The following is a 15,685-nucleotide window of genomic DNA, read 5'->3' as shown; positions in this document are numbered from 1 at the left end:
TCACTAGGTTGCCCAGGGAGACGGGGTCCGAACCCTGAGGTCAGTGGAGGGAAAGGGGTGTGGCGATGACCCCGGATTGGAGGCGGGGCAAGGAGACCACGCCCTCTCCTGACAGGGAACAGGAGATCATGGCCCATACGGGTAAGGGGGCGGGGCCAGGCCGGCGGGGCGGGGCCGAGGCGAAAGGGGAGGGGAAGGGTTGGAGGAGGAGGTGAGACTGGGAGTCGGGGAAGTGGGCGGAGCGTGTCTGCGTGGATGGGGCGGGGCTGTGGGGTGGATGGGACAGGGCTGAAGGGTAAGCAGCATGAGATTGGGGGGGAGGGGGCTGGCGAGCCTGCCGATCGTTAGAGGGCAGAGCTGAGGCGTATGAGGGCGGGGCCTGGCGACGTGGGGGCGGGGCAGACGGCCAGTCAAGGGGATGAGCCGCGGAAAGGGGCGGGGCGGGGCCGGGCTCAGGCTGCGGAGGGGGGCGGGGCGAGGACTCCCGCGGGCGAAAGGGGGCGTCACTTAGCCGGCTACTGGGCGGGGCCTGCTCCCAACGGCGGGGAGCAAGGAAGAGGAGGGGGGGAGGGGCGTGACCTACCGGCGAGTGGGCGGCGGATGGAAAGTGGGCGTGGCCTAACCGGCTAGGGGGCGGGGCCCTGGCGGAGGGGGGAGGGGGTTCAGGCCGGGTCATGAGGAGCCGCTCGGCCGGGCTGCCCCTTCCCTCCCCTCCCGCCAGTGACGATCCCCAGCTCTTGCTGAAGCGGGCCCTTCTTTGCCTTGGCTGGGACTGGAAGCTCATGGAGGCGGACGCTAACCAAGCCAATTCGGTGCTCAGTGCAGACTCTCAGCACGATCCCTGGTACAGGAGCTCAAATCCAATTCATTTATTCAAGCCTTTTCCTTTTTTTTAAAAAAAAAGAGAAGAAAAAAAAAACAAATCACATTTGCTTACTAATAATCGAGCAATTTTTTTCGGATAACTACTTCAGATTTTAAACTGTAGCGTTGAGTTTCTTTTTAAAAAAAGAAAAGGTGCTTTGGGTTAACGGCCCAACTTACTTTTTTTTTCTTTAAATGTGTGTGTGAGGTGCCAACATGGCCGAATCCCATGTCTGAGTTGTGTCTTTGTCTTTTTTTCCCCTCTCTCTCTTCATATTTTTTTTAGCAAAATGTTCGTCGGGGGACTGAGCTGGCAGACCACACAAGGTAAGGAAGGTCCCTGATACACCTCCCAACTTTTTATTTATTGTTTTTTTAAAAAAAACTTCTTGCTTAAATTCAATCCAGAGACTTACTTGTGTGTGTGTGTGTGTGTGAGATTTCACCCCCCCCCATCCCTCATTGATCTCTGTGTGTGTGTGTATATGATACACATCGTTCTGATTGTATTTTTAAAACCGTGCAGCTTTTTGTTTTTACAAATCACACACTCTCTCTCTCTCTCTCTCTTGCCTCGGACAAACGTGTGTCAATCTGTGTAGCAGTAAATAACACGTCTTTCTTGTTATTCGGACTGTAATTGAGTAATGGGTAATCTTAACGATTCACTCTCGCAAGGACTGTTTATCCCCTGATTTATTTCTTGTCCCCCCCCCCCCCCCAACCTTTTTTTTCTCCCCCCTCCCTCCTTCCTTCCTTCCCTCCCTCTCTCTCTGCCCTCACAGAAGGTCTCAAGGAATATTTCTGTAAATTCGGAGACGTGAAGGAGTGCATGGTGATGCGGGATCCTGTTACAAAGCGGTCAAGGTAAGTGAGCGTCTTTCTCTCTCTCTCTCTCTGCTCGATTCTTTGCAAACTTCGCTTCGGAGGGAAAAAGGGATGTTAATGTTCCCCCCCTCCCCATGTTAAACCTCAACTCCATTCCCATTCTTATTGTGACACGGTGTTTCTATTTCTCGCAGACGCGTGTTACAACGAATTAAGTCGTGATTCGTTGCCTCTTATTTCTCTCTCTCTCTCTCTCTCTGCTTTTTCAGAGGATTTGGATTTGTCACTTTTGTTGACCAAACGGGCGTAGATAAAGTTCTAGCGCAACCCAGGCATGAACTAGATTCTAAAACGGTAGGTGATTTGTTTTTTTTTCCCCAAACAAATAAAATGCAAGGAGTTTAATAGCTGTGGTGGCAGAGGTTGCTCTTGACACGGCAGGTTTGAGAATCACGCCCCCCTCTCTCTTTTTTTTCTCCCTTAGTTTTGGCTATTACAAAGATATATATAAAGGCAGAGCCTCACGTCATGTGTTTGCTTTAACAATCCACGCATGCTTGCCCCAAGTTTCCCACACTGAAAGGTCCAGCTGGTTAAATACTACAGCGCAAAAGCCCAGAGTGTGTGGTGAAAGAGAGAAAAACTTAGGACTGGGAGGGATGGGGTTGGGGTGGGGTGGGGGGGAAGAATGTGGTGGGGGGGGGGAGGTATTAGAGAGAAAGAAAGAGTGCCTGAGCGTTCCCACGGCGATCATTGCCATGGCAACAGGGGCTGCTTGTGGAGTTGGGGGGGGGGGAATCTTAAATAGGTCAGCATTCATTCATCAGGCCAGTACTTAGTGACATTAACGAGATGACCGACTTTTTTTGGACTGGAAGGCGAATGAAAACCTGCTTCCTTTTTGAAAAGATCTGTTTGCAGAGGATCTGTGAAGTGCTATCGTACTTCAGTGCAGGGATTTATTTCATTTTTTATTGTGTTGTACAGTTTTATCAGAATGCGGGGCAGGGTCTGTGTGTAGCAGGATTGATTAAACTGGGACTGGAGATTGTCTCCTGGCAGCAGATCAGTGCAGAATGCCCAAGAGAGTGGATTCGGAGTGTACTCATGGTTTAGTTTCTGTCTTTCTCGTCCCTAGGTCACATCCCCCACTCCCTCTCTTTCACACCGTGTTTTGCATTCTTATTCACTAATCTACTTAGTGACGGTCTTGGTTCGAAATCGGCTCAAGCACTATATCAGCAGTTTGCTGCTTTTGCAGCTTATTGAAGATGACCAGTGGAGGTGATTGGGAGGGGTTGGGGGAATGAGAGAATATTGAAAATATTATGCATTTATCATTTAGGATTTTTGACTATTATAATTAGCAGACATTGTACCCCAGATTATTCTGCGTTAATAAAGATGAGAAGAATTATTTGGACTTTCAGAATGGACTGTGTAGAACTGTGGCTGATTCACTACGCTATGGGGTAGCATGTCAAATTAGCATGCATGGTTTATAAATCATGGGATCATATAGTGCAGAAGGTGGCCATTCGTCCAGGTGAGCTCATGCTACTCTTTAGAAGAGTCATCCACTTAATCTCATTGCCTACTCTTGGCCTTTCCCTTGTATTTCCATTTCCAAGCATAGATCCACTTGTCCTTCTGAGCGTTGTTATTGAGTCTGCTTCCAGCACCCTGTTAGACAGTGGATTCCAGATCTTCACAATTTATGGCCATCTGATCAATTGCCAAGGTAGTTGCCAACCATCATTAGGTTCTTTGCCCAGGTAACCATAGTTCATGCTATATGTGAAGTGTATTGCTGACAGATGATGTGCGATATTGCCAGCTGAACAATCATAGAACTTTAGATGACTGTTCTCTCACTTTCCAGCTGAGTGTCCTGGGTAATCATTAGCAGCTTGAGACCTTTGGGCATTCTGTGGCTCGGACACTTGATTTAAATTTTTTTTTACCATTTGAGTTTCTGTACTAAGGAGTCTGGACTGACATTAATTGAACAGAGCACTTAGTTTTATTTTTAACTGGATCTGTTAATAAACCAGATTTTACAGTGGTCCAGGTTGATGTCAGAAAATCAACATGCAAATGAAACTCATAAGGTTGCCAGAAGAAGGAAGCTTGTATCTAGTTAGGGAAAGTTAACTCGGGCTTGTAGCGAGTTAATGTTTTGTTACATGAGTAATCAGCGAACCATGGTAGTATTGAGAAGAGATCTGTGACAAGGTCCTGGACCCAGCCTTGACTCTGAAGCTTGAGAGAACTTGGGGAATAAAGAAAGGAAATAAATCTTTTGGCACTATTCAAGGTTTTCAGTATTTCAGGTTTTCTGCATCTTTTATTACTTTTGCTTCTCCATTCGTGTTCTAATTTTTTTCAGTGGAGTGTGGATGTTGTTGGCTAGGCCAGTATTTACTGTTCTACTACTTTATTCAAGTAGGGAATATTTATCTGTAGATGCAGCAAGTGGGCTATGAGGAAACATTTTAATTTTTGTTTTTGTGTTGATGATAAGGAAGGCATGTATTGCCCCAGGGAAGGTGTTGGTGAACTGTTGCAGTGCTGTCAGGCAGGAAATTGTAGGATTTCAACCAGGCAATAATGAAGGAATGGGGTTATACTTCCAAGTCAGACTGGGGTGTGACTGCGATGATTGTGATCCTGCACAACTCTTCTAGGTGGTCACACGTGTGAGAGGTACTAGTCAAACAGCCATGATGGATTGTGGCTCTGCACCCCGTGGATGGTGCTGCCTGCAAATGTGGTTTGCTGATGGTTGAGGGAATAGATCTTTAAACAGATAAGGGGCTGATTTGTTCTGCATAATGGTGTTGGAGCTGCATGCATTCTGGCATAAAACTTATACCTTGGTGGCACAGAGATGATGAGTGATTGTCCCCACTATCAAGTTTGCTGATAGCTGTAGTATTTAGAGGGCTGGTTTTGTTGAGATTCTGGTTCATGCTGACCCTCTGTTTTTGAGGTGAGGGAAGATTTTGATAATACGATTGAATATCAATGCGGTGGTGGCTACACTCTCTGCCTGACACCTTTCTTTGTGATGTGAATGTCACTTGTCGTTTGTATAGCCTAATCTTGGATGGGTCAAGGTGCGTGAATTGCTTTAGGTTCTGAGAAATTGCATGTGGCATTGAACATCGCAATTGTTGGTGAAGAGCCCCACTTTTGTCTAAAGGAAGAGAGTTCAGGGTGAAAACTTGGAAGTGAATCAAAGTTTGAATTGTGTATGAAATGGAGGCGAACTTGGGGATGATGGTGCCATAAAACTGTTTTCTTGATGGGAGTAGTTGTAGGTGTGAGGTGCTATCAAGGAAGCCTTGATGAGTTGCTGCTGGGGAGAAGGTAGAGAGATTTGATTGAAATTTTAAAAATCATTGGTCTGGATAGAATAGAAAGGGAGAAACTGTTCAGGTAGTAAATGATCAAGAACCAGAGACACCAGTTCAAAACCTTTTACGAAAGAGGCAACTGCAAGATGAGTGCATAAGGTGCAAAATTTACATATAGTGAGTAACTGGGGACTGGAATGTGTTGCCTGGACATGGAGTGGAGGAAAGTTCAATTGGTTCAGGATGGCATTGCTTCTATTTAATGAATTATCCAATGTTCAATGTCACAGGGAAGGAGCATCAGCAATAAGTTAAAATGATCAGAGAGCTGATTCAGACACAGTGGACTGAACGGCCTCCTTCTGCATCATAACAATTCTGTGAAGATATTGGAATTAAAACGCTTTTCCTGATAAAAGTCGTAACCCTGAGACATTTGATCTCCAACAGCCACCCACCATTATCTTTTTGTGCGAGGTATGACTCCACCCATAGGAGATTTTTGATGTTTCCCATTAATCAGTTTTCCTAGGATATCTTAGTGCACCACCTTACCAAATCTTGGCTTGGTGTTAAGGCCAGTCAATCACTCTTCACCTCTTGAATTCAGCTCTGTCCTTCGTAAAAGGACCAAGGCTGTAATGAGGTCTGGAGCTGAGTGTCCCGATGGACCCGAACTGACCATTCTTGGGAATCTTATTTGAGAATAAGTATTGCTGAATAGCACTTGATGTCTTTGTTTGAGAATCAGCTGATGGGGTGATAGCTGGCTGAATTGGATTTATTCCATAATAATAGACAGGAAATTCATTGACTATTTTCCACATTGTCGGGTAGATGCCACTGTTGTGCTGGAACAACTTGTTTAGAGCTGTGACTATAATCAGTAACCATGGCCTTTACTGTGTTCAGCCATTTTTGACTAAAAGAATCAAATCGTTTCAAGAATGGTACCTTTGTGGTGGGACACCTGGGAAAGAGACCAAGAAAGATTCTCACTTGGTAGCTATAAATGAAGGTTGTTGCAAATACTTCAATTTTAGTTTATTTCCAGTTGTGCTGGGTTCTGCCATCATTGAGGAGAGAGGTGAGGAGCAGTAGCTAGTCTATTTGAGTACGATCATTTGTGGTGATTGGAGCAGAGTTGCAGAGTTTTGACCTCAGCTGTTGGTTGTGGGATCTCTTCCTTACCATGTTGCTTCCATTGCTCCAGTTTAGCAAGTATTTGCCTTGTGTTCTAGCATTATCAATTTTGCACCTTATTTTCAGACATCCAGGTCCTGGGAAATCTAATTTAATGGAGGGGTACTACATGGTGTCACAATGATTAGTGTTTGGGTTACCTAGACACCTGCTTAATGATTCTGAGACAGAATCGTTTTAAGTCCCATCATGACAGCTGAGGGAATTTAAATTTAATTTGATTAATAAATCTGGAATGCAATGCTAGTCTTTTTTTAATAATCAAAAAAGCTACTTGCTTGTTGTAAAGACTCATCTGGTTTGGAGAAAATCCATGCCTGACCTGGCTTAGATGCAACTCCAGATCCACAGCAATGTGTTTTACTCCGAACTGCTTTCTGAAATGGCTTGGTAAGCTAAGGATAATTAAGGATGGATGATAAATGTTGGCATTGTCTGCAACATTGATGTTACAGGAAGGAATTTACAAAAGATTCCGTAATGATAAAAAGATCTGTAAATCTATTAAATTAAGCAAGTTGTTCTTTCAAGGGATTTGGGTATCACCATCTATTGCCCATTCGTACAACTGATGTTACTGCCACACAGTTCAAAAGAATGTGCCTTTAGAGTCAAGACATGCTAGGTCTGCATATAGAGTCATAGAGATGTACATCATGGAAACAGACCCTTTGGTCCTTCTAAGAGGTGGTCACATCTCTAGTCCAGTCATTGACAGATGAATCTAGAACAGATTAGTGAGGATAAAGTCACCCTATTTTTCACCTTGTGTTGATTCTCACTGTCATCAGCTGTGCCCTCTGTCCTTCAGTGATCATATCGTCGAGATGTTATGGAGGTTGAAGTCCCTCACTCAGAATAAATTTGTGGTGTTTGTTGGAAGGGTGTGGGGGTTAATGATAGCTAGGATTCAGCAGGAGATTTCGATGCCCAGTTTCGAAACTTCATGTATATGGATTTATGCTTGAAAACTCTCGAAGCCACTTGCACCCAACCCTTCCTGCTGTTCAGTTCTGACATGGGAGCCTGATTGATTTTCCCACTTCCTATTGTTTGTAAGACCACCTCAAACTCTGTATAGACTCTGAGGACATTTGTCCAAAAGCAGCTGACATGTGGGGAAATGAAACCATCCAAGAGAAAAATAAGGCATCGTTTTGAATGTGAGTTGTACCTCATGGTGTCTGGATCATCCATGTCACATCTGAATACATTTTGATGTGAATTAGGAGATCAATACATTGTTTGTAACTGGCTCAAACCTGAAGCTGCAAAAATGAAACTATATTGATAAATATACCGTTGCTTGCTTGATAATGAAATGACCTAGAATGATCTGTGGAATTGTTTTTTGAAAATCTCTGCACAATTAATGCTTTTTAAAGTATGCATTTGTGTTTTAATTTTATTTGGGCATCTAGAGACTTTAGCATTTGAAAACAAATGACATACTAAATGTTAATTGATTCACTGTGGAATCAGCGCTAGGTTATGAACAGGATGAGACTGGGTGAGGAGAGAGTTTGCAGATTGAGCCTTTGGGTACTTTGTACTTGCACTCATCTCAGCCTTGACTGGACTGAGCTTGAAATAGAGGCTGCAATGTACACCTTTTCCTCTACTTACTATCTCATTACTCAGCATTTTGAACCTTCAGAGACCTGTTTGCGGTTTTGTGTGCAAGGCAATCCAGTTTGTGAATTTAACATGATAGAGACAGATTGAAGTTTCTGTAAACGAGCCTTGCAGCTGCTTAAGGTTCATAGTTCAGTCCAAGGTACATGCTGAGTTCACAGATCTCAGTTTTTTGGAGAGTCTTGTGGATGCTACAATGGGCTACAGCATTCCTGGGTTTGGGAAAAAAGACTATTGTCTTCTGATTGCTTCATAGCACCCCCTACTGGACCCTGGGTGAGAGTGACATTACTTGGGACATCCTTCTGACTCCTGAGGCTTGCAAACTGATCATATCCTTTTGGGTGAAGGAACGTTCATGGATCCATTCTTCAGTAAAAGATTCAAAGCTTTTGGAAAGTGAGGGTGGGAAATTTGGAATCCCTTCAAATCTATTTTTAAAAGCTTTCTTTATGTTAGTTGAAGAAATGCAGGTGAATATGGCTTGCAATATGCAATATTGATTTTTAAAATTGCTAGATTCTGCCATGACTGAGTTTGCCCATTTAATAGGATCTAATCGCTTTTCTGTTTGACCTACAAAAGCTATTTTTACATTAAAACCAGTGTGTTGAACAGTTCTTTTCAACACACCCAGATTTCTATTTCATACAATTGTGTTTAAAGACAATTGTAAGCTTGTTGTTTCCCCAGCACGGTTCAGGAATCCAGGAGAAATCTATCTGGTTATTCAACAATTGATTCTTTGAGAATTTGTAAACCTGAGTGCCAGACTTTTATCGGTCCACAAACTACCGGGCATGGCACCAGCACAATACTTGGATGGGACCAAACCTGGCAGTTGACGTTGACTTTTTTTTAAAGGTGAAATAGCTTCTTAAAGTCCCAGGATCCGTGGCTCTTCAGGGTGTTTTGTCTAATTCCTTGTGCCTATGGCAACCCAACAAAAGCAGATCAACAGTTTCTTCATCCAAAAAAAAGGGCAATCCCTTTTTAAATGCTGCGAATCCAAAACCTGTTTATTTTACCAAGCTCGGCTTAACTGTAATCAGGTAGACCACCTAAGTTTGAGAGAGTGCATTGTTCTTATGGAGCATTGTGGGGACAAAAAGGCCCTTTTTACATTAAAAAAAACACTACTGAATGTGATACAAACTGTTTTAACTTCAGGACTTTCAGAAAGCAGACTTTTTACTGTTGCCACTTTGACATTTCATAGACTTTGCCCATACACAGTGAGTCTTGGAATAATTGCAGTGGTATTGTGGGCTATCAAGAAGTGTGAAAGTTTGGAATAATAACTGCATTCATGCTGTCTCCAATGTTCTATGCCTTTCCTTACACAGGGGCTGACTTCTCCCAAATTACTTCACTTCACTTCATGCACAATTCCAGGCCCTAAGTGTGAGCTGACTCCTAATCCTGTTGCACTTAATGTCTACACTTGTGCAGTGGTCACCAGATAGTGAAAAGTGGCAGAAATGCAATTGATTCATTTTTTTAACCTACCAAACTGTGGGTGTATTATCTTGATTTTATGGACAATAGAGAAAGGCCACTCAGAAGTGAAATGAGCACACCCTGCTCAGCACGCAGGGTAATGCATTTCCCGAATGCCTCTTCATCTCTCCCTGCCAATGTCCTACAAAAATGACCGTCTGTCAACTGAGCTGTTGAGACTGGAATTGGTAGTGTGGTGTTAGATAAGGCTGTCAATAGATATGATGCAAAACTGGGCAAATGGAGCTGAAGTTTAGATCAGCCATGATTTAATTTGCGCTATTCTTTGGGCTAAGTTCTGAGACTCATTTCCTGTGTTATAGAGGTCCTACTGATGTTTCTTAAGATTTGAAAATTAGTTTGACAATTAAACATGGATCCTTATTTTTATTCTGTTTTTCAAAGGTGAATAGACAATTGATTGCACAGTCTCCAGTGCAGTCTTTTGATAATGCTATATAGAGGGGGGGGGGGTTGGGAACTATAGGTAATTTGTGAATGAAAAGCTTTTGTATCCTGTTGACAAGGTGAGGGATTTTTTTAAAATAAAAAAAATCCTCTTCCTTGCATCAGTGCACCTAATAGTGTATGGTACTAGAATTAAGAGATGGTCCTGAGTTTGGGTTTCAATGCATCACTGATTTGTGCCTAATTAACATTAGGCAACAGATAATTCAGGAAACAATCATGACGAGAGTGCATAGCTATTGAACATTCATCATCTCCGTTCTTGTGATATTTCACTTCATTTTTGAATGAGGAAATCTACTTCTTACTGTTAAATCTATTTACTAAATGAATAATTTAAGACTCAATTGTATATTAATTCCATAGCCTTTAAACTAATTATATAAATTTGATATAATATTTATTTTTGCAACCATCAGTCAACTGTCAAATTAACAGAATGTGATCTGAACCTAGTCTCTAAAGCCCAGAATTGTTGGTAACCACCAAAGTGAGTAGGTGAGAGAAGGGGAAGATTTCCTTTGGTGACTCCATTGTTACCGCTAGTTAGACATTATTCAGTGGGCGCTGCTGCTCTTTGAATCAATGGAGGAAATCTGTTATTTCTTCATGCAGCTGATAACCTTGTTGCAGTATAGTACCTTTTGGCCCATTGCTTTCTCTTGCGAGTCCGAATTAAACTACCTCATAGTGTTTGAAGTACAATATTCTCCCTGACCTGATCTTGCTTGTAATCGCTGTGTTGATTTAGTACTTTATAGGGAACCAACTAAACCGAAAGGTCTGACTGGCCACCTCTAACTTCAAAATGAGGTAAAGGTTATTAGTTAGGAATGTGATTAAGAGGACAAATGAAACTCCAGTTTCTATTAGCCATTCTTGGTGCAACCTTTCACTGAACTGTGGACCCTTGTTTAAGAACCTCTGAATTAATTAAATCGTGGAACTGATTCGAGGGGCTGAATGGCCTACTCTGATTTCCATGAGGGCAGCTGCAGTGCCCTATTCTTGGGCCTAACTCAGATCAGCTAACTCAACAGTGCAGAGGTGGGACTCTGATCTTTTTTGGTCTGTTTGGACCAGCTATGGAAAATAAAGTCAGACTGGTTTAGTTCCCATTTGCTGCAGACAACACTGAGAGTTGATGTACTTCACATCGCCATCAATCCTGACCTTTTATTAAGAGCAAGTCTTGTCAGGAATTTCTCACTTCTGAGTAAGAAATTCCTGACCAGAGACGCTAGGAATGCAAGAGTCAGACTGTATGTGGAGGTGTCTCTGTGATTTTTGACAGGGTGGGCCTAGTACCTACTGAATATCCTGGTGAGATAGCTTGACTTGCAGGAATATCACAAGACTGATTTCCATGAACTGGCACATATCAAAAATTGGCAGGATCTTTCTGAATTAAGTATGTTCATTGAGTCACTCTGTCTGGTACCAGAGGAAGTTGAATAAATAGGCTGTCCAACTATCACTGAGAGTAGGATGATTGTGAGTGCAGTTTTAAAAAAAAATTACGGAAAAACTATTTTATGATAAAGCCGATTGAGAATCCATTGTGTGAAACCCTTGCTTTTCTTCTTGAAGCAGACTGCTGGGGAAAAGGTAAGGTATCATTGATGCTCCTCAAGTAACTAAACAGAAACCAAGGATTGAATTGTGGCTGATATAGGTCAGGGTTATATCAGATAGGCCCTTGTCCACTGAGTGTTTTGAAAACATCACTGGATTTCCTGTACTGTTACTCAGATTGTGTTATAGTACAATATCTGATATTGCATCACAGTGCAGGTTCCCTACTTTTACCATACAGCACAGTGAATTCTTTCAAAATATATTTGTTCATGGGCTGCAGGAGTCACTAACAAAGCCAACGTTTGTTGTCCATCCCTAATTATTTGGACTGAGTGCTTGCTAGGCTGTTTGAGGACAGTTGACGATCTATCACACGACTGTAGGTCTAGAGTCCCATATAGGCCATTCTAGGTAAGGATAGCAGAGTTCTTTCCCCAAGGGCATTTAGGGGACCAGGTGGGTTTTTATAGCAATTGATGCTGTGGTCTTGGTCATTGTTACTTTACATTGTAGATTTTAAATTCCACCAGCTGCCATGGTGGGTTTTGAAACCATGTCCCAGATCTTTAGCCTGGGTCTTTGGGTTGCTAGTGTAGAGTCACTATGCCATCGTCTCCCCTTACTTTTGTTTGCTGAATGTTTCAAACCGCAAATTTTCTTTGCCTCATTCAGAATCCCTGATTTCAGTTATTTCCCTCCTTCAATCTCTATCTAATTGCCTGATTGTTCCAGGCTCAGTTCTCTCTGTGGCCTCTGATTAGTTTGATTTGTGACTAATGTGGTGACCAGCTGACAGTGCTTATGTTTCCCAGCCTTCCCCACTCGCCACAGTAATGTTTCTGTGATGGAGTGGTCATTTGGTGCTAAAAGGGCCTTCTTGGGCTGATTGTATGTCACCTGTTTGACATTGAAGCTATCCTTATCTGCTATAGTGCTCCCTGATTTCAATCAAAAAACAAGGCCAGCAAATTACATTGTAGCTTTCATTTGTCTAGTGCCTTAACGTAATGTAGTGAAATGTCCCAGGTTGCTTCATAGGCATGCAATCAGACAAGAATAATCAATCAAAATTTAGGGCATGTGGCAGGATTTATACACTTAATGGTAAGGTCCTAGGGAGTGTTGCTGAACAAAGAGACCTTGGAGTGCAGGTTCATAGCTCCTTGAAAGTGGAGCCGCAGGTAAATAGGATAGCGAAGAAAGCATTTGGTATGCTTTCCTTTATTGGTCAGAGTATTAAGTACAGGAGTTGGGAGGTCATATTGCTGCAGTACAGGACATTGGTTAGGCCACTGTTGGAATATTGCGTGCAATTCTGGTTTCCTTCCTATCGGAAAGATGTTATGAAACTTGAAAGGGTTCAGAAAAGATTTGCAAAGATATTGCTAGGGTTGGAAGTTTTGACCCATGAGGGGAGGCTGAACAGGTTGGGGCTGTTTTCCCTGGAGCGTTGGAGGCTGAGGGGTGACCTTATAGAGTTTTACAAAATTATAAGGGGCATGGATAGGATAAATAGACAAAGTCTTTTCCCTGGGGTTGGGGAGACCAGACCTAGAGGGCATAGGTTTAGGGTGGGAGGGGAAAGGTATAAAAGTGACCTGAAGGGCAACTATTTCACACAGGGTGGTACGTGTATGGAATGAGCTGCCAGAGGAAGTGGTGGTGGCTGGTACAATTGCATCATTTAAAAGTCATTTGGATGGATATAAGAATAGGAAGGGTTTGGAGGGATATGGCCCGGGTGCTGGCAGGTGGGACTAGATTGGGTTGGGATATCTGGTTGGCATGGGCGGGTTGGACCGAAGGGTCTGTTTCCATGCTGTACATCTCAATGACTCTATGACTGAACGAGTAGTCAAAGAGGAAGGCTTTATGGAGTAGAAGGGGAAAAGCTTGAGAAGGAATTCCAAAACTCAGTGAAGACTATAGAATGCTTGACTGCTGAAGGTAGGACAACGAGTTGGTGGAGGGATTGTGAATAAATGGCCTACACTAGCAGGATCATGGAACTTCTACTGTGTGTAAGTGGATGGGAGAGCACCTCTCCAATGTGCAGTGATCTTATTACAAGTGCAGTGTTTACCTGGGTGTAAATAAGAATGCAGAACTCCCACGTGAAGTTTGCGATAGTTCTGCAAACTGAGGGATAGAGATCATTTGGTACTTAGTTAGCTTGGTGAACTCACTTCTGAGGTGGATCAGTGAGTCATTTCTGTCGGTGCTGATTTGGCTTAATTCAGTTCTTTGGCTGATGTAGTTTTGGGATTCTGCGTGGATTGAGGTGGATAGTAGCATGGGCATTTGCACCGTGTTTCAATCTTTCCCTTGTCCAGTCAATCCTAGCTGGCCGTGTGCATTCCCTTGCAGTAGCAGTGGGGGCCCATGCACATCTTGAACTAGGGGAATATAGTGTATGTAAAGTGATTGATTGTGAGTTTAAGAAAAGGAAGGTTACAAAATATTGAATGTTATTGGCATGAGGATTAGTTGAGAGAGTGACAATTTCATTTTTGATGGAGTAGGGTGACGTATTAGAAGGGGAGAAAGATGCAATGTTGTGGTGTCCCTTTGGGTCTGTGAGATTTAGTTCTGGATTGTTTTGGTGAAGAACTTCCACAGACTTGAAGGGCCAAAGGACGGGTTTGTAGAGTTCTGTAGTCTCCATATTAAAGTTCCAGAAACTAGCCAAGGCATTGGGCTCGTTTTAAGGTTCTTCCAGTCGCCCTTCCCATCAAATCCATCCTATACATCATTGAGGATCTGCTCTTCATGGCTCAAGAGGATCTTGGGCACAAACCCCACTCCTGAGTGAGTTGACCTCAGTGGGGAAGAGATTGTGCAAAAGTTGGGTTATAGATGGAACTGGGGTCCGATTAATCTTCGCCTCTGGTTTGGAGAGAAAGGACCCATAGTGAATTGCTGTCTAAGTGTTCCTGCTGGAAAGTGTGTGTAGGGTGAGGACAATGATTTTGCCCAAGCCTTACTAGCCTGATCCAATAATGACCTTTTCTATTCCTGCTGTTGACTCTTGCATATGAAGAACTCAATGCCTCTTCTCCCCCCACCTCCTCAGCATTTGTGAAATCGTATCCTTCCACCCCAAACCCCCTAAAGTCAGTCACTTTATCTGTATTTTACATTTGTGTGCTGTGTTAAGCTGAAACAGAGCAGCCTGGAATTTGTTACAAATGGCTTTTTAATGGAGTTATGGTTCCACCTATTTTGCTTACACAAAATAACTTTGTTTCTCTGGGTGTTCCCTTGTTTTGCAAAGTTGTTCTTATAGCAACTTTAATCTCTGAGCTGAAAATTTAATTTTCTATTGTGTTTTTCCTCCAATGCAGATTGATCCTAAAGTGGCTTTCCCACGTAGAGCGCAGCCAAAGGTAAGAACCTTGTCAGTACTGGCTTGATATCTCCTGTATATTTTTTTTTGTTCTGACCTTGTTTAGAGACTATAACGGAACAATTGTCTGTAAGTAATGATCAGGTTTCCACATGTCCTAGTTTTTCCCCAACTCCCGAGTTGCATTGGCCTGACAGCTGCAAAGCATGAAGCAACATGGTTGCTAGTATTTAGTTCCAATCCCCTTCCCCCATTTCACTCGTCTTCCTGAAGGTGCTGACTGTTCTGGGATACAATTGCACGGTCACCTTCCAGCTGCGTTACTTACCCACACTGTGTGCAACAGGCTGTGTCACCATAGGAGGCATCAGATGTGATGTCTGTAGGGTTGCCCCAAGGGCCACTGGCCTCCACAGTGTTCCTCATTTTCCTAAGCAGCCTCCTACTTTCATCAAAGGGAACCCTCTGAAGTAGCAGTGATCTAAGGTGAGCTGTGACTAAAACCTGGAAGTGCTGGAAATATTCAGCAGGTTCAGAGAGAGTAAGAGTTAATGTTTCTGGTAAGAAGCATTTCACCCAAGATATACTGTATCTAACTGGTAAGAGAGAAGAATATTTGGTTGAACCAAACCTGGGTTGTAGTGTGATTTGGCACACAATGTTTTCCTGAGAGAAGAAATCTGTTAATAACTTCTGTTATACATCTTCGAATAGGATCACAAAGGTGGGTTATTAGGAAAGGACTCTGTTCCAAAGGGGGAGAAAAAATTGATTGGGTTAGCAAGTCAGTAACCTGAAAATTAATTGAGTCACAGTGATGTCTGTAAGCCTAGGTGAAGTTTCTGTTCCTGGTCTGTTGAATGGCTGCTTGGTTTGAACATTGTTCTTCACTGCTCACTGGGTG

The 15,685-nt window shown here is 43.0% G+C and overlaps 1 protein-coding gene across 2 annotated transcripts in view; it reads left to right on the top strand.

The window, feature by feature from the left end:
- The first annotated feature begins 656 nt into the window (after positions 1-656).
- Positions 657-15,685, top strand: part of LOC140487866 (RNA-binding protein Musashi homolog 1-like) — a 142,581-nt gene continuing 127,552 nt past the window's right edge. The window contains exons 1-5 of one of the 2 annotated variants that reach the window (XM_072587230.1): positions 657-844; positions 1,151-1,191; positions 1,650-1,731; positions 1,962-2,046; positions 14,780-14,821. In XM_072587230.1, the coding sequence (XP_072443331.1) occupies positions 675-844; positions 1,151-1,191; positions 1,650-1,731; positions 1,962-2,046; positions 14,780-14,821 (420 nt within the window). In that variant the 5' untranslated portion in view covers positions 657-674. The remainder of the gene's footprint in view (positions 845-1,150; positions 1,192-1,649; positions 1,732-1,961; positions 2,047-14,779; positions 14,822-15,685) is intronic. The other variant, XM_072587229.1, reaches the window with a different exon arrangement.

Source organism: Chiloscyllium punctatum, chromosome 17 (genome assembly GCF_047496795.1).
Source record: "Chiloscyllium punctatum isolate Juve2018m chromosome 17, sChiPun1.3, whole genome shotgun sequence".
NCBI lineage: Eukaryota > Metazoa > Chordata > Chondrichthyes > Orectolobiformes > Hemiscylliidae > Chiloscyllium > Chiloscyllium punctatum.
Note: the sequence above shows the minus strand (reverse complement) of the source record. Positions and strands in the feature narration are given on the sequence as shown.